General features: G+C 37.0%; 3 protein-coding genes across 4 annotated transcripts; 1 reads left to right on the forward strand and 2 right to left on the reverse strand.

Annotated features, from left to right (window-relative positions):
• Positions 1-1,510: 1,510 nt before the first annotated feature.
• Positions 1,511-5,963, reverse strand: LOC145911789 (7-dehydrocholesterol reductase-like). Its single transcript, XM_082999227.1, has 9 exons — positions 5,837-5,963; positions 5,561-5,783; positions 5,372-5,494; positions 5,157-5,304; positions 4,623-4,754; positions 3,931-4,163; positions 2,930-3,080; positions 2,384-2,511; positions 1,511-2,013 (listed from the first exon to the last, which is right to left on the reverse strand). The coding sequence occupies exons 1-9, from the start codon at positions 5,941-5,943 to the stop codon at positions 1,828-1,830; spliced, it is 1,431 nt and encodes a 476-aa protein (XP_082855353.1). The 5' UTR covers positions 5,944-5,963; the 3' UTR covers positions 1,511-1,827.
• Positions 5,964-9,661: 3,698 nt separating this feature from the next.
• LOC145911538 (tyrosine 3-monooxygenase-like) lies at positions 9,662-12,171 on the reverse strand. Of its 2 annotated transcripts, XM_082998921.1 has the most exons (11): positions 12,123-12,171; positions 11,908-12,005; positions 11,733-11,787; positions 11,532-11,675; positions 11,304-11,460; positions 10,813-11,009; positions 10,589-10,724; positions 10,358-10,484; positions 10,183-10,278; positions 9,912-10,045; positions 9,662-9,806 (listed from the first exon to the last, which is right to left on the reverse strand). In XM_082998921.1, exons 1-11 carry the CDS (start codon positions 12,169-12,171, stop codon positions 9,725-9,727), a joined length of 1,275 nt encoding a protein of 424 aa, XP_082855047.1. In that variant the 3' UTR covers positions 9,662-9,724. The 2 variants fall into 2 exon arrangements, with proteins under 2 accessions (XP_082855047.1, XP_082855048.1); XM_082998922.1 differs by lacking the exon at positions 12,123-12,171 and having other exon boundaries at positions 10,589-10,721; positions 11,908-12,000.
• Positions 12,172-13,194: 1,023 nt separating this feature from the next.
• On the forward strand, positions 13,195-18,174 carry LOC145910468 (uncharacterized protein C8orf34 homolog). The gene is made up of 15 exons (XM_082997599.1): positions 13,195-13,690; positions 13,884-13,976; positions 14,044-14,119; positions 14,440-14,586; positions 14,650-14,747; positions 14,827-14,926; positions 14,991-15,081; positions 15,175-15,301; positions 15,371-15,453; positions 16,832-16,934; positions 17,039-17,157; positions 17,273-17,346; positions 17,422-17,510; positions 17,701-17,740; positions 17,802-18,174. Exons 1-15 carry the CDS (start codon positions 13,628-13,630, stop codon positions 17,858-17,860), a joined length of 1,362 nt encoding a protein of 453 aa, XP_082853725.1. The 5' UTR covers positions 13,195-13,627; the 3' UTR covers positions 17,861-18,174.
• Positions 18,175-18,242: the final 68 nt, after the last annotated feature.

Consider the following 18,242-nt stretch of genomic DNA (forward strand, 5'->3'; position numbering starts at 1 on the left):
AACCGTTACTTAAATTTGTTATATCGTAACATCGAAGAGCAAAATAACTTTCACAAGAAGCCCAAAATAAGATTATAATTTGTTGGCTAACTTTACTCGCAATTCACTGTAGTGTACAAACCTAAATGCATCGCGAAGTTATATTATTGGTTTTTCATTTGCCTGCTGCTCTTACATTCTATATTCCACGTTTTTCTCGTATTGTGTCGTTGTATATATCTCTGCTGAAACGCCAGTTAAGACATTTTTTTAAATCTTCCTGTTGTCGATCATGCGTGACTAGTTTCAACCAATCACGTTCTTAGGCGACTCAATCTCTTTCTCCAACACATTCTATTTTATTTTAATAATCTGTCCTTCTGGCACAATTAACATTTCACCTGCTACGCTACTCTTCACCACTTTTAAATGCTACTGATTACTGAATCGAAGTGTTACCAGTCACAAGATTGTTGCCAACCTTCGGGTTTGTTTGATTAAAATACTCAAAGTTATAACTGTTGACCATGATGTTTCTGGAAAGCTAGAACTCGCTCAGAACAGGCAGCCGCCTTATTTCATATTCATATTCGAATAAGGTCTTATATATGATGAAACATTCTATTGTACTATATACTGCTACATTTATATATGCCAAACATATTTTATTGAACTTCGCGTTAGAAGTACATTTCATAAAGCATGGTGGCTTTATTCCAACCAGCGTCTATCCCGGCTTTACAATTTTGATAATGAAAATCTCCCAACTTTTTTTATACTAATCACACGAAATTACGTTCCTGTTGTCAGCAGCAAATAAAAATTTATCATTATTTGCTGTTGGTTTCCAACCTTTTTCGGTTTTCTACTTTCTCGCCGAGGTTCGTTATTGGTCAGGATATCCACTATAAATCCCGATCAGGATTTCACCTTGCTAAATAGTTTCGGCACCTTGACCGATTTGGTTTCGACCACACCGGGTTTCGTACCCAGGTATTCCTGGTCGACCACCAGATCGTGACTACAAAAAATGGTGATGATGTTAAACTTTATGTGAACTGCAGCATTATTGTGGGTAATTCGCATTCACTTTCAATCGTCCTTGTTTTTACTTCTGTGGCATGGTCGATTTTACATCTGTGGCAATTCCGTCAATGCACGTGATTGTGGTTGCATTGTTTGAGTCAATCTATTTTAACGCAGAAGGGCACTGCGACGGTCTTGACTTGACCATATCAGTTGCCATACTTGCCTGCAAGGTCATTTGCATCTTATCTCTATATTTTGTTGAGAATTGGCAAACAAATTTACAGAAGATTCTGAACATGGTCTAATTGTGTCGAAATACCCGGCTGCATAATGATAACAGTTCATGAAACAAATGTCATACAGTGTAACGGGCCACTAATCAAGGCTGGCTAAACCTGTTTGACGCGCCACAGTGCTGTAACTGTTTACTGCAGTCTTGACTCGTTTTCAAGTCGAAATCTTCCTCAAAGAAAGCATTTATTCATTTCGTGTTGGAAACGGTTTAAACACTGTTTTTCAGCCTAAATCAAATAAAGTTGATAAATTAGAATTAGCAAACATTCAAAACACACTACTACCACTTTGTCAGCTGCAACAGGGGTTGTAACCGAAAAGTGGCACAAACAAAGTCACATAAATCATGGACTTTGGGCACAAACAACGAAAGTAGTATGACGTCATATTTAGTAACTTATTAAAATGAGTAGGTTGCAAGTGCACGAGAAATTCTTACATAAAGGCCGAGGTTTATTATCTGGAAATTTAAATACGGTGTGCCAAAAACTTTCCAAAACTACTGTTCTACAAAACACTATCTACTCAAAACACTCCAGGTATAAGACGCGATGGAACGCGTCGGGTGTATTCCGTCCAGAACCTTCCGTACTTTGCTGAACAACGATGCTCGTCACGGAATATCCGATGCACCAGAAGAATAAGCAAGTAGATAATGTAAAAATATGGAAGTAGGTGGTTCGTTCCGCAACATAAACAGTACGCCAGAGCCTGTCAAAAATATTTTTAATCATGGTTGATTTAATTTTGTTAAAGAATCATTGCGCAGTGCAATTGTTGTTGCAAAAATATTTATATTATATTTCAATGATAGAATTTGTATTTCGATGTGTATGACGCGGTGTATGTATCAAAACACCTGGAATTTCAGCTATATTTTGTGCGTTAGTAGTTCTTAACTGATATAAGGTGATAATATTTTAAGATATGTTCCTATGGGTGCGTGGATATTGAATTATTACGGTTAGCTACATATTGACTTTCCTATCATCGTATACAAAACAGTGCCAGATATAGTTGGTGATTTCAAAGAAATGCCGAGAACGAAAAAGGTAAATCTTCATTGCTTTTAACAGCATACCCCCATCAAATCTCCTGTGTAGTTAAGATGACGGGCTATTCCCCAACATCCTGAATAAAGTAGCGTGCTGTCATGCTGCTTTCCATCAGATGAAGTGAACACGCACTCGATGTATTTCGGCTTTTTTCCTGGAAAGAATGGTGACTGGTCAACGACAAACACGTGTCCCATCAGTTTCTGCAATCCGGTTTTATATATGCTGTTATAATTGTCGGAAGGACTTTAAGTCCTAAATTAATGAAAACTTTTAAGATAAACGCGAAAGTCTAGATCAGTGTTTCCCAACCAAGGGTACGCGACGACAATCCGGGTGGTACGGGAGCACCTTTCAGTAGTTTGCAGATATAGTTCGAATTTCAAAAATCGTAAGTGATCTCAAAATGTTGTTACTTCATCCCGTGGGTTACTTTCTAACACTTAACTAGGTGGTACGCGTCGAAATTGTTTTACCTCCAAGTGGTACGCAACCACAAAAAGGTTGGGAATCACTGGTCTAGATGATCCGTTTATTGTGTCATCATAGAATTAGTCATGTTTGTCATATACCCCATATCAGACAATCATCTTTCTTAGCTCGGAATCTATCTTTCTGGGAATTGCATGTTCGAAAAATACAGTAACCCATCAATCCAAGAGTGAGAATTAAAGCTGTTTTGATTGGTCCGAGTTCAACTGGATTTTGCGCCAAGTAAAAACCCTAAAAACAAAACACTGCTGGATTTCGTAGTTGACGTTACTGCGTGGCATGTGAATGAAAATTAATATGCAGATAAAGTACCGTAATGTTGGTCAAGAATAATTCAATCACCTTTAGCACAACACAGTAATATTTCATGCAATGGCATGATTGGTAGGATCGTCCCAAAGCGCGGTTCCTTGCTTGGCGATCAAAGCTATCGTATCGCGATCATTGGGTTTGCAGACTTGGCAGCCCAGGCATTGCAGCCTAGCTGGATCAGCCACTTTTTCCTGACAAGTCGGAGCAAGATTTAAAAAATCAAGCTCCTGGTGAGGTTTGAACTCACGACCCTGGGTTATCAAGACCCAACGCTCTACCAACTGAGCTACATGAGCTTCACAGGGTATATTGTGGTCAAAGTACACTGGCGCGCAAGCGCACAACAGTGGGGCGATCCTGCCTATCATGCCATAGAATGAAATATTACTGCGTTGTCTGATATGGTGGTAGAGATTCCCTACGTATATGTGAAGGTTGCCAGTTGTGCGCTTGCGCACAAGTTTACCTTGGCCACAATATACCCCATGAAACCACTGAGCTCACGTAGCGCAGTTGGTAGAACGTTGGGCCTGGTTAACCCATGCAGGGTTGTAAGTTCAAACCTCACCAGGAGCTTGATTTTTATAATCTTGCTCCGACTTGTCTGGGAAAAGTGGCTGATCCAGCTAGGATACAATGCCTGGGCTGCCAAGCCTACAAACCTAATGAACCTTTAGCACAATGCATTAATTTTTGTGAAATTACAGTATGATCCTACTTAATAAAAGTTTTAGCTGTAAACATGGAATTTGATTTGCCTGGAGCTTACTTGAAGTGTGTACATGTAAGGCAGCCAAACCAAGTCACCCCACGCCAGATAACAACCAAAGTGGTCGTGGCAAATATCGATCGTTTTCAAATACCACGCCTCGTTCCAAAAGAAATCAACCACGTAAATAGCTTGAAGGACGTTAAGCAAGATCATTGAATCAGTCACTCTACCGTAGGTCTCCAATTGATGCCATGCAAATGATAGATTAATGATGGTCCAACCAACGATTCCTGCCAAGCGCATAATGAAGGTTTACCAGAAGGAAAATACGTTATGATGCTTCAGAGTTCAAAACGCGAAACCAAAACGACCATGATTTGTGTAGTGGTGATGAAAGTGACGTATTTCAAAAAAAGGTGAACAGCCATCAACTGAAAGCTCGAAGTTAACGCTTAATGTAACCATCAAAACATAAGTTTTTAATATCTATTGTAGCGATGCCCATTGATCAAAGAATAATGGATTAGAAAATATATCTTTGACACTTCCTTGAGTGTGAATATGTGAAACCTGCAGTGGTTTCCAACTGATTTAACCCGCTTCCCACTCTTCTTGACAATTTGTTGAGGGTGATTTTGAGATCTGGTAGTTTTTGGTGCCTCTCTTTTCTAAAGGATTTGTTTTTACATACAAGACTTTACCCAATCCCCTATAACGACTAGTTGCAAAGCATTGGAGTTACATTAAACCTGGTCGGCCATTGAAGAAAAGCTTGAAGTCGAAAAGTCCTATACGAGGATTGAATTCAACGCCCATCAAGTAGTCGTACAAAATGCTGCCGCTGCGTTTACAATCGTCAGAGTGGTTGGGAAAGTAGATTCCTGAACAACAATTAACCAAATATGCGGTTAACACTGGTATCAACATCGGCTGGAATTTGGACTTGAACACGCGCTTTTGAGGAAACTCGTTTCAAAGCTGCGGCTAAATCTGTTGGCCGCCCCACAGTCTTTACACGTTTCCAAGTCGAAATCTTCCCCAATAAAAGCATTTATTCAATTCGTGTTGCAAAACAGTTTAAAGACTGTTTTTCAGCCAACCAATTACAGCCTAAAGCAAATAGAATTGTTATTTATAATTTGCACACATTCGAAGCACACTTCTGCTACGTTGTCAGCTGGGCACAAACAACAAAAGTAGTGTGACGTCATACTGAGCAACTTATTAAACTGCGGGGAGCAAGTGCACAAGAAATTCTTACACCGCGTAGTTTGAAACCTGACCTTTCAAGTAGACGAAGGTAGATAAAATGTATGCCGCAACATTCACAACAATCAAAAGTGGACCCCACAAACGGAACAAGATTGATGGCGAAAACCATTTCAGATAGAATGCGTTGACACACCACAAAACATGGGTGATGATCCAAGCCTAAAAGTTTTTTGGTTAATGTTGCCGTTGGGCCTATGCTCCAACAAAATACATAAAAACAAAATACCTGAAGGCCATTTACTCTGTACTGCATTGTACGACCGGCAGGAGTTACAGCACCCGTTTGCAAGCCTCCCACATAAGCCGGACAGATTCGATGTAACACGTCAGGAAGAAGCGCAAGGAAAACCTGCCAAGTAAAAATTTTGGTTAGAATGAAACAAAAATGGAGCCGAATCAATATCTGTTTCCCCACCTGCCACGTAAGCCATGAAAAGTACAGAATAAGTGTGGGGTATATGGTCCCAGATAACCGACCTACAAAGTGGTGTATGGGCAATTCATCCAACATCCAGTGGATGAGCGTTTGATACAAACTACAGCCGTGGTTGGTGCATGCGTCATACAAGAAAATGGGCATAAACGGAAGAAATGTTAGCATAAATATGCTTCCCAGTAATGTTTTTGTATCTGCTGACCTGAGTGATACAATTTTAATAAAAAGTATATTACAGCTTTTACAGTACTATACCATGCTCTTCCCCAGGTAGTTTTTCCTTTGGGTTGTTCAGTTACGCCGTTGGCATGTTCGTTGGTTGTTGTGGAATTTCCGTTCGGTAGACGATCACGAATTGGCATATTGTCAATTTTTATAAATGAATTCTGTAGGTTTAATTAAATATAAAAACAAAAGTGACCGTCAGAGTGTAACACATGTTATTTCAAATACAATCGGGTCTATTTTAAAACTTGTCAAAACAATCAGTCACCGACAGACCTTCGCAGAGGAAATCAGTAAAAAATCAAGTTATTCGTACGTGTCCTGTTTACAATACCTGAGCGCAACTACATAAATTGGGTCGCGGCGACAGAACCCTTCTGTATGATTGCTATGGGTGAATTTTAACATATACTACTTCACACTGGCCAGTTGGCTTGAACTTGAAACTAAAGAATTCCCTTCCTACTGTTACCGCAATAGCACCAGTCACATATATATTGGTGGGTTCGTACTAGTAATGCACCGAAACAGCAATTTTTTTATTCGGCCGAAACCGAATATTCGGCAAAAGTTGCCGAATAAATTCGGCCGAATAAACCGAAACTAATTTTGGTGTCCATCTCTTTAAAATCGCAATAAATTTAAACAAAACATGTGCTGGAATGGATCTAATCCTATCATACAGCCTTTTATTGGCACTTAAAGAATGCTGTACCAACTTCTTAAAGTTGATTTCGATGACAATTAACAACTAAAACACATTAGTACAGTCTGAACAATGATTCTAATCTTTGCGTATCAGCGTTGCATGCAGTAAAAAAGTTTCGGTTTCGGCCGAATTTTGCAAAAATATTCGGCCGGAACCGAATAATTATAAAAACCTTGGTTTCGGCCGAATAAATTCGGCAATCCGAACTTTCGGTGCATCCCTAGTTCGTACCTCACAAGGTTCGATGCCGCGCTAACTGTGATTTTCGGTATCGAGCGGCTTTGACTACCGCGCCTTTGTGTAACCACTTCAACTGTAATTACCGCTTGTTTCAGCTGGAAAGTTATGCTAACCTCTTTTACTTCATTATTTACGAAACGCGTCACAAAATTTCATCATCAGCCCCTAGTCTGCACAAGCTAAAAATCAATGAACTTAAATCATAATCTAATCGGCCAATGTGCGACGGGGAATAGATTGCGACATGTGCAACGCAGCGGAACTTGCCCTTCAGTAGGTTGGGATATATGCTGTTGCACTGCAGCTTGTTTTGTAACCTTCACGGTCTAGCAACGAGCCAGCCGCCTTACTGCAACTTGTCCCCCGTACAATTGGAACCTGTAATTGCTACCTGATAAAACACTTCTCACAAACACTTTTTAAACTACATGCTTGACTTTGAAACCGCTTGACCTTGAAATATAATAAATTTTGGTACAAAGGTGCGGAGATACTCTCGGTAACAAAAAACGATCAGCAAACAGTCCATTATGGGGAAGCGCGTTTAAATGGCAATAAAGCTTCTTCGTATATGCACGACGCCCCAGCGTTGTGTAAAATATGTGGCAGCTTTTTAAACCTTAAACAGTCTTGCGCGTCCATCTACTGATTATTACATAAATTCAAATGCTGGCACAATTCGAAGAAATACATTCTTGCAACTAGTGATAAAATATATGGCGGATACAGTCAAAGCATGAATCCCCAAAGTGTTAATGTATTGATATACGCAAAAAGAAATGTGTTCAAACAATATGACATCAGCGCCATCTAACCGGGTATATTTTATAAAGACTAGCAAATGGGCCTACAATTTTTGAAAAACAAACCGCTTCAAAAAGACTAATCGGACAATCCTGAACACTCGTTCTTAATGATTCTTTTCCCCAGATAAAATGAATGTAGACACAATATTTCTTTTTCGCGTAATATTGGCGGCATGCCCTGCTCTACACTATCTTAATTAATATCAATTGGTACCTTGCCAGTTTTCTTGCACTATCGCAGCAGTGTGCACCAAAGCGTGAACGGCTGTGTTGGAATTTTGTTTGTCGTGCTAAAGCACACCTTGACATAGTCAAGCAGAGCTTTCATGGACAACTCAATTCATTGAATCGCAAACTGATATACTGCAAGATCATTTTAAGCAAAACTTTTAGTCATAAGCAAAAATATATTTGTTACTGTAAACTCAAAACAAAATTATTCGTGGGTAATTTACATATAGTATGCTTGTCTTGTACAACATGCTTGTTTTAGTGGTTGTTTGCACAAGTCGGTCATACCTTTATCATGCAAAGACCCAGTTATACTCTGAAATCACAGATTCTCCAAAGCTAGCTATTAAAAGGAAAGTTGGGCGGTATAATGTACAAGCTATTAGGTGCTAAACATAGACTGGCGATGTTTATATAAAACACACTACATTTACCAAAATTACCAACGAAATTAAGGCAGAACGAAATTCGATTGCCTCCTACATAAACACTCATCCTTACACAAACTTAGCCTCCTAGTTTAACGTTACAATTAGCGTTAACTTCATGAACACCCGAAGAGAAATTGCCCTAAAGTTTAATCACAGTACGTTGTAGTGTACATAATCCTTACATGCACATCAAAGTTATATTTAGCTGAATACTGTACCCAAAACATTGTTACATGACATTGACTGAGGCGCCACTTCCTGTATCTAGTTATAGGCTCAACATATACTATATTCCCATCGACAAGGAACATGTTCTGCTTCCTTTACGTTTTAACAGTACGTAGTCTGAATTACTAAAATCTATTTCAGCTCGCCACCCAATTTCTTCACACCAATTTCTTTGAGGATTTATTTTTTTAAGGATCTCTCGATTTATTGCGCCCTGGTTGGTAGACTCCTATAGGTGCGTTAGATTAACAAATTGTCGACTTTGCAACAGACCTATTTATATAGTTACGCGAACCTCCTTTAAAGAGTGCCCATTAAGTGTTTTCAAAGTTCTCAGTTAACATACAGAATGTATTGTTTCCATTGTTGCGCTGCCTTTGTCAGTGGTGTGGTCAGTGATGTGGGTGATCCTTGACAACCAGACAGTGCAACAGACGGGGTAACTTAATAGTCTGGTTGAACTGTTCTAACATTCTTTACACATGGGCGTCCGTTGACAAAAAAATCAGGCGGTGGGCTACTATGATCGAGGCAATCGTCATTCTGGGAAGGTCTTTGGGGAAAAAAGGGATTGCAACTAACTAGCACCATCTCCTGTGCAACAAAAGAATACACCAAATACAATATCAATTAAAACAATTATTTTCAATGTTTTCTTTACATTGCCAGAATTGATCGCCTTTAAATGTGACGGACGGACGCAATCTTTTTTCGCGCATTATTTGCAAAAATGTGCTCGCAGAAAATACTTGGTAGCGATGTCATTTGCACCTCTTTATCATTTGTTGACAACTGGCAAACAGATTTGCAGAAGATACTGAGCATGGGTTAATTTGAGTTGAAATGCGACTGTATAATGACAATATTTCATGAAATAAATGTTATAGAGGGTAAAGTTTAATATCTGAAAATTCAATATACAGTATGTCAAAAATATTTCCATATAGAACTACATTTAACATTTTTCCACGCGCCGATTTAAACACTTATACATGCCGGACGTGTCTAGTAAATCCTGATGCATGACAGCCCTCATCATAAAAACATAGAATTTTGCCCTGATAGTATATCAAGTTGTTTATTAAATGTACAACACGTAAAGCGCTTCAAGCATGCAATATTGAGACACATTGTTTTTATCAACAGGAAGGCAACCATGAAAGTGACAAAAGTACTGTCATGCGCGTGAACATTTTAATTGTTCCGCACAACGTAACATTTGATACGAACGTGGAATAGATCTAATTTGAAATCGCGACGGAAATGTCATAACCTAGAAAGTAATGTTAATTCGGTCTTTCACTTCGTCGTACTTCAAAGAAAATGGCCTTTTTGTGACGTTTTGCGAAAACATCCTAAAATAAAACATGAAACAATGAATTTTATGGGGCAATACCTTATGAGGCAGGAATTGGGAAAATGCAAACATAAAAGTTTATCATACAAATTTTGTAATTTACCTAACTTGCTCCAAAGCATTGCTGAGACTCTCCGCAACAAAGTATATTGGTTGGTAATCGGCGTCTTGATATTCTTGCATTGATGTGGTTTCGGCCGCTAATGGCAGATGGGTTGGAGATTCAGATACGGCATGCTGTGAAACAATTTCATGTCTTGGATTACATTTTATAAATGTAAATATTCGTGTTTTTTTAATTTACTATAATAGCCTTCTGCGATAAATTTAGTTGTGAATAAAAAAATACAAAACATCATAAATTCAATCCATACCTGCAGTTCACCAGACGAGGAGAGCAATCCGGCTCCATACACCTTTATGTTTCCTTCCTCCCGACACAAGCCAAATTCAACAGTGAACCAATACAACTACAAAATATCATTATTGTAGAATTTTTTTGCTTATAGAGAGTAGGATAATAAGCACAGTTACTAAACATCTTTTTACCGTTGCAAGTCGCTCTATATCTTGGTCGCTAACACCAAGAGAAGCCAATCCAATTTCTTGCGAAAATTTTGCGAAGGTTGGATCCAACAGCATAGGTACATGACCAATTAGTTCGTGACAGCAATCTCTAAAAAAGTTAAAAATATGCATCAATTAAAACTATTTCGTTACGACTATGGTACAGCTGTTTTAAGACCCGATGACATATCCTAATAAGGGATTTGTACTCACGGCTCTGGAGTGTGGTTCGGCTTCGAGTGGTGACGTATGTATTGTGTGCATTGAAACACTTTAAAAGCCAGACTTGCAAGAAAATCACGGGGTGAGAGCAAACCGCCAGTTGGACGTAGTTGGAATCCTGTCACTTCTGAAAAAAAAAGGAATTTCCTCGTCCCAATTCTAAACACGTTTAAACAGAAGGTTTCTCCCACAACAACAACACGCCATGCCCTTACTTTTCAAATACTCGGAAATTGTTTGAAGCTGCGGAATAGTTTTGTCAGAGTAACCGCAGTTTTCTTCAAGAAGTTTTAACCCATTTATGTATTCTTTACATGCCCACTGTCTGTGGTGTTTCTTCATGGTGGAATAAACAGTGCTCCATATGTTTATTTCCTCCTTGGTATAAGCTACGTGTGGAATCTCTTTGCCCCTATAAGATATAAGACGAGCTAAAAAATGGACTATATTACTTATTTATGTGAATAAACGTGTTGCCTAATTAAAGGGCAGCAGGGGTGTCCTACGAATTACATGCAGGTCGCTTGTCGATTTACTAAAAGTTAAATGTATGATTGTGTCACATTATCTGAAAATTTATGCGTTTTCGTATTCTTTTGACATATCTGATCAATAGACAGCTCCATTTACATATAATTATGGCATGGAGGAAGAAGAAATATTCAAAATTTAGGGGTTTTCTGCAGTACGCAATAACACCGCTTACTGTTTGTATACTTCAGCCAAATGTGATATTTGGTTTCTTCTCTGTCTGTATGTTTTATCGTAGAAGCCAGGATGTGTTGAATAAACAGTTGGGTCGTAATCTGTGCACAAGTGCTCGCATTTTTCGAGATCTTGTTTACACCGTGGAAACCAAATTCCTGCAGAAAAATAAATTCAGAATATAAATCGAGCCAACAAAACTGCTATAGGTATATTGGTAAATACCCACCGGCACGTTTGTAATAACCTAATACAGTTACAAGAAGTTTGCTTTTGGTCGTTATTTCGAGAGCTGCGAGAATTTGTTCGGCCGATCCTTGGCAGGAAACGAACACTGCATCAGTATCAGATTTCTTTTCTGAATTGCTGTTGTCTATTGAAATATTTCAGTTACAAGATTGCCGCATGTCCCAAGTAAACACAATATTACCTTTCATCGACGACTTTTTGCTTCGTGTTTCGACAAACACAAGCGCGCCTTCTTTCTGAAATGAATCACATTTTCAGGTTTGTGTGACGATATTTGTTGTTTGGTATTCGTGTACTTTTAGTTTCGTTTAGGAATTCGTTAAATTTCTAAAAGGAGATTAAGCGTAGTGAAAAACCTCAAACAGGTCGTAAATAAATTGCTTTTCAAGAGGCGCCGAACTTCCTTCAATAATCATTTCGATGACATCGACTTGTTTTTCCGTGGCCTCATTGTCTGAAACGCAAACAAAATAACTTAATTTTGACTGTAAATGAAAATGTAAGTGCGTGAAATTCAAATTAAACGTTTTTTTTTTGTTTGTATTTAGCAACTTATCGCTTATTTACTCACCAATGCTTGACTCCCTTGCATCATCAATCAGACTTCTTCGGCGATTCATGTTTGTGTTTGCCTATTTATTTTCTTAAACAGCTCGAATTATACTCTAACGTATGTAGTTTCTAAAAAATCAATGATTAAATCAGGACATTTGCACCTGCAGTCATACTCGCGTAAGGAATCAAAAAACAACTTGCAGCACATTGAAAACACAACATGTTTGTATGCAACACTAATGCCTATAAAGTGGCCCGAAACATTTGATAAAAAAATGTCTCTTTTCACCCAAACAAGTAATTTTAAAGCCTGTCTGATAGTCGACTTAAACGGGATGACGACTGCTTATATATTATCGCCAATATCAATGCAAACAATGTTAAGCGCTTTGGGACGCCGTCAACGACTACAATGTAATAAAAAGCCACACAAATTGAGTTATCGTTACAGCTGGCGATGCTGGGTTGTCATGAATTACGTCACAAACACGGATTATCTTTTTGTTGCGTCATAGGATTCAAGGTTAGTGACAGCTTTCTTTTTAGGTTGGTCGATGAAAATCGCATGATACTTTTCCGACTACGTCTGCTGTTAAAAACCTCATACCTCAAACATGTATTTTCAAATTCAATTTCTATTGTGTTCAAAGAGGGTACCCTGTTTTTAATTGGTGAAGTGCTTTCGTCGTGTGTTCGACTTTTCTGCGTTAATGAACTCCACCTGAAAAGCCATCATCATGAGACTATAAACAACATCTTCACTAAAGAATTGTTGAAAAAGCACAAACAGTGTACATGAAACACAATCAGTAAACGATGAAATGCATTTACTAAATTATTGAGAGGTCCCATTTCATGTTTCAGTATTCTATGCTTTCAACGAAGTGCTAACCGTTTTGGACGTAAATGTATTTTTTCATTAGAAGTGGCATAAAGTAAGCAACATTGAAAATTGTGATTAGCACTCTTGCCCATGATGATGTGGAATTCGATACGTACCTAAATAAAAGACGCAGGGTGTCGCCAAATTTTATAGTAAAGCTTGAATTAATGTTCATGCGTGATCGGCTGGTTTGGGAAATTCCCTGTTTGTTTATTGGTATACTAACTTGTCAAATTAAATTGATGTGTTTACTTGTGTTCGAACTGTATTAAATTAATCACGTCATATTTCCAATTTGTTGCGTTCGCAATAATTGTTTCGCGTAGTTGCTTTGTCCGATTGCTTTTTCGACTGGTTCGAACGAAGCAATCGCCGCCAGCATCGAAAACAACCAATTAGATTCGTCGATTCGTTTGTGGCCCTGTTAACAAATAACAACAATATGCGGTCTTTTTAAAGTAGTGTTCGTGTCACAAAAGGTTGATACAGAACTAACTACATAAATACATCGTGGGTTTTCAGCCACTCTATCACAAAACATTTACGGTTTTGAGCTAACCTTAAATCATAATGTAAAAAAAAGATTTAAGTGCAACTTTTAATTATTTTTGCAGGAAAGCTCCAACAAATATTGTAAAATGACTTCAAAATCCAGAATCCACACATATTTGGTGAAAAACAAAATAAGTGAATTGTTTGAGGTAGGTAGAGTTTTTTTTATGTACAAGGTCCATGTCAGATTGAAAAGCAGTTGCTAGTCAGCACAATCAACAGTCATTTAAAACTCCTTCACATAATTACAAACTTTTCAATCTGGGGCCATATAACATGATTACTAAGTGTGCTGGTATACAAATATTTTCGAAAATTGTTAACACACTGAATTTTTTACAGGAAATGATGGCCAAACTGGTTCATGACCTACCTTCCAATCCAGTTGCATATTTATCTGAATTGCTAAAAAAGAAAAACCTTGCCAGTCAAAAGGTACATGTATATACATTGTTATTAAAATGCTTTCAATCATGAGACACCAAACAAAAATATTATTAAGATATTGGAAACAAAACCCATATTGGGCCGGGGATCTCCTATAAGAAGCAAGTCAACAACTGCAAACCTTTGGAGTGGTAATAGCATTTTTTTACCAAATGTACTTTAATGTAAAGTCAACACAGTGATCATGCAGACAGCTCAGTTAGTCTAATTTAGAAAAATATATTACACCTAACAAGGCATCATCAGTTTCTACAACTGCCACAGGTGAAAAACAGAAAAAAAGAAGTTTTACTAAACACAAAAGTCTGTGTATTTTTTTAACATGCATAATATAGCTTTTAAAGAATTCCTCACTGTATATCAGGAAATCTTTTATGTTTAAAATAAATATAACTATTTATATTTTTGCAAAGTGATCCATAGAATTTTTGTTCAAACAAAATATGCACAGATGCCCCACCTGGTACAGATGATAAACAGAAGCTGGCTGCAACACTTTCACATAAAAATGGAACTGATTCATCTAGTCGCACAAGTAGGCAATATAACAAACCATGGTTGTCACATAGTAAAAAATCAATTTCCAAAGACGGAAAAGGTAAACACAGTTAATTTTTGTTTTGATGTTGTATGTTGTTATACTTGTACTGTTGTATGCAAGGACTATCTCAAAGCATGCCAGCATCTGAGAAACCATTTTGGGACAAAAATGTAAAAAACTTACAGGATCTTTCACAAAATGAAACCACTGTTGATGGGGTAACAGTGAACATTATAAACTTGTTCATACTATATGTTCAGTTGAATAGCTGATGTTAATGTGTGCTTTGTTGTACAGGATGTTGACCTTAGGTTAATATACGCTAAACCTAAGATCTATGGAAAAATCCCAGATGCCTCCAGTGGTTTAGAAGCTGAAATTATGAGTAATCATAAAGGTAAAAACCATATATACCTAAATCTAAATGTTTTTCCCTTGAATCACATCAAACCATGTGTTAGGTAATGTCAAAAATGCTTCAGTAATGACTCAAAAGAAAACAAAATCTTTGAATAGAGATCAATCAAAAGCACAAAGACAAAAAGCTTTAAGGTTTGTTTGTTAGTTTATTGTTATTAAAATTGTTTATCATATGTTTAATTATTTCATTTCTACATTACATTTTTGCGAAACAAAACTGTGCAGAGCTATAATGGAAAAGGAGAACACCAACAAAACAGCTGCAATAGATGATTTGGACAATGAATCAGATGATAATGAAACAATAGAAGTTTGTGAGGATTTTGATGACCTACATAATGAAGGAGTAAAGGTTTGATATTCATTTATATTTGCTTTCAAATATATTTGTTGTTCATTATAAATTGCTTGATTTCCATAGAATCCCCCAAAGGGTGGTGTCCATGTGTCACGAAACTCAACAAGAAAGAAAGAAGAAATTGAACTTGTTCTAAACATGTCCAAGTAAGTCACCTGTCTGAGATCAAGTAATAAAGTGAATAGACACTTTACCTGTTAGGTTAGAAGCAAACCAAAATAAAATCAACAAAATTTGACAAAACCAATGTATTTTTCCCCATAATAAGCTGTGACAGCTAAAAACCAGCTCAAATATCTTTTTAAAATTAATTGCTTTAACAAACAACATGGTTAAGCTGTGTTATATGTTATACTCTGCTATTAAAAATGTAAGTGATTTACCATGTTATACAACGCATGCAGAAAGTTGATGGTACACTCACATGCATATCAGCAGCAGTCGAAGTTGCTAAAAATACTATGACTCCTCAACTTTTTAAGCCAACTACTACAATTACAGCCCGGAACTTCAATAATATCAAATTTTTAGGGATGTTGTAAGTTCAAATTAGATTAATTTAATAAGGCAGTGCTTTTCAACCTTTTCACAAGCATCCAAACGAATTAAACAGCATAGATTTCGATTTTTAAAAATCCCAGTATGTATATCACGAATACTAACAGACAGGTAAATTACACTAGAAAGGATGAAATATTTTGGTTACGAAAAGATCATTACCACAGGTATTAGCTAAACCAGTTTACCATCTGCTGCAATTTTGCTATGAAACTTTAACTCAGCGCTTGCCATGTCATTAATTATAAAGAATATTGTTCACATACCTTCAAAGTCATAAGGAGGGCCTATGAAGATTGTATGTTCCAGTAGACAGAAAACAGTTCTTAATGTGGCCTTTTTGGTTGCATGAATCCACGCTGTAGGTAGTAATGATAAGCGAGACACAAACAAGAAGTTCCTGAACAAAACAATTATTTATCAAGCAATTGTCATAGTTCCATGAAACAATGCTAATGGTAGTAATGATAAGCGAGACACAAACAAGAAGTTCCTGAACAAAACAATTATTTATCAAGCAATTGTCATAGTTCCATGAAACAATGCTAATGGTAGTAATGATAAGCGAGACACAAACAAGAAGTTCCTGAACAAACAATTATTTAATACACAATTGTCATCCTCACCATGCTTGCCATCCACACAAAATAATTTCATATCTGCAGTTGGGCCCACAGGTTGAAAGGCACTTCAATAAGGTATTCAGCCAAATATTCATGACATCACAATTAACAGCATGTAGCACACAAAAGGAAACTTTTTTAGTTGTGAAAAATGTTATTTTCCAGTAAAGCAATGCACTCTGAAAAAACTTGATGAGTCGTGCAAGCCCTTGTTTAACTTTTGCAATTTTACACAAAACAAGTCGAATTATAATGTATTTTTGCACAGACCAGGGCCGTTTAATTTTTACTCCATAACCCATTAGCAGTGACAATGTGACTAAAAACAATATTTTTTCCTCAGGTTCTTTGACAGCCTGGGAGGTGCTGTGACACCCACACCAGAAATGGCAGTAACTCAAGATGCAACAGCAGACATAGAAGATGATTTTGAAAGTGCTTCACAGGTAGTCTTATTTATAGGATTTAGTCCATCTGATTATGTCAACTGTAAACATGTATATATTATTCAAAGAATTTTTGAACGATACACATGGATTTATTTCTGCAGGTAACTGGACCTAGGAGGCCAGTTTGGGAAACACCAGCATCTGAAGTGGACTCTTTTATTAGCAAGCATTCTTCGGTGGTCACTAGAAGAAATAAAGCTAATATGTTTGATATATCAAGGTATATACAAAAAATTATTCCTGGTTTGTTTTGTGTTATAGTAAATGAGCATGTGTTTTGGCGAAATCGCCAATTAGAAATTATTTTTTATCTATGTTTTTGCTGTCTGTTGTAGTCCCACAGAAAAAAAAACTAAAAGTCAACTGACCAAGGATAACTTGAGTTCAGCAAAGACACTGACAGAAAGACGTAAGTACATCATTCAATTCTAATACTCATAATTTAAATGCTTTTCTGCATAAATAATTTCATGTTGTTTTTTAGCGGGAAGTGCAGCTCACAGAGCTGCAGAAGCTCGAAGAAATGCTGTTGCAAATAATGTTAAGGCTTCTGAAGAACCAACAAGAAAAAGGGTGAGTAAATATAATGGGCGAATGTAACTAACTCATTGTAGTGATTCAGAAACTTGTGGTAAACTTTATTTAATCAAGCAGAGAAGCATATTTCATTGTTGCCATAAGAAATTGAAATATTATCCAGTTAATGTCCTTTTGTTCGAATATACATTTTTAAATGTCAATAATGTGTCTAAAACTTTTACAGAGTGGTGGCAGCCAAGTGAACTCCGTTACCAGTAATAGAGGTAAATTTTTTGTGAAAATAATTGTTGCAATATCCAAACTAAAATTCCATGTGACATGTAGGTTCACTTAGTCACAGATCCAAGAGATCATCTGTGGAAAGACCGAAAACTGCTCAGTAATTTGTAAAACTGTTTTTAAATCATGACATGCCCCCCACTTTACATTTGTAATGTAGTTTCCTATCTTTTATACATTCACACAGGGGAATAGACCGTTGATGTTCTTTGATACATGTTAAGGTCTATTATTCTCTATGTATGTTATTTTACATAATGAAGTTTTAACTTCTGTAAGTCATTATTTCCTCTTTCAAAAGTTGCACTATTGTTTTACTGGTGTGTTTTGCTTTCTTTCTGTCTAGTGCCTTCATTTTACAGTTGTTTCAAAATGCAGTCTTGTTTCTTTCAAACCATGTAGTAAAAATAGTGGTGTACATATTGTGGATGCATTGTAAGCCTATCAAGCAGTACAAATGCCCTAAAAAAATAAGCTTTATAGTGT

Source organism: Ascidia mentula, chromosome 8, assembly GCF_947561715.1.
Source record: "Ascidia mentula chromosome 8, kaAscMent1.1, whole genome shotgun sequence".
NCBI lineage: Eukaryota > Metazoa > Chordata > Ascidiacea > Phlebobranchia > Ascidiidae > Ascidia > Ascidia mentula.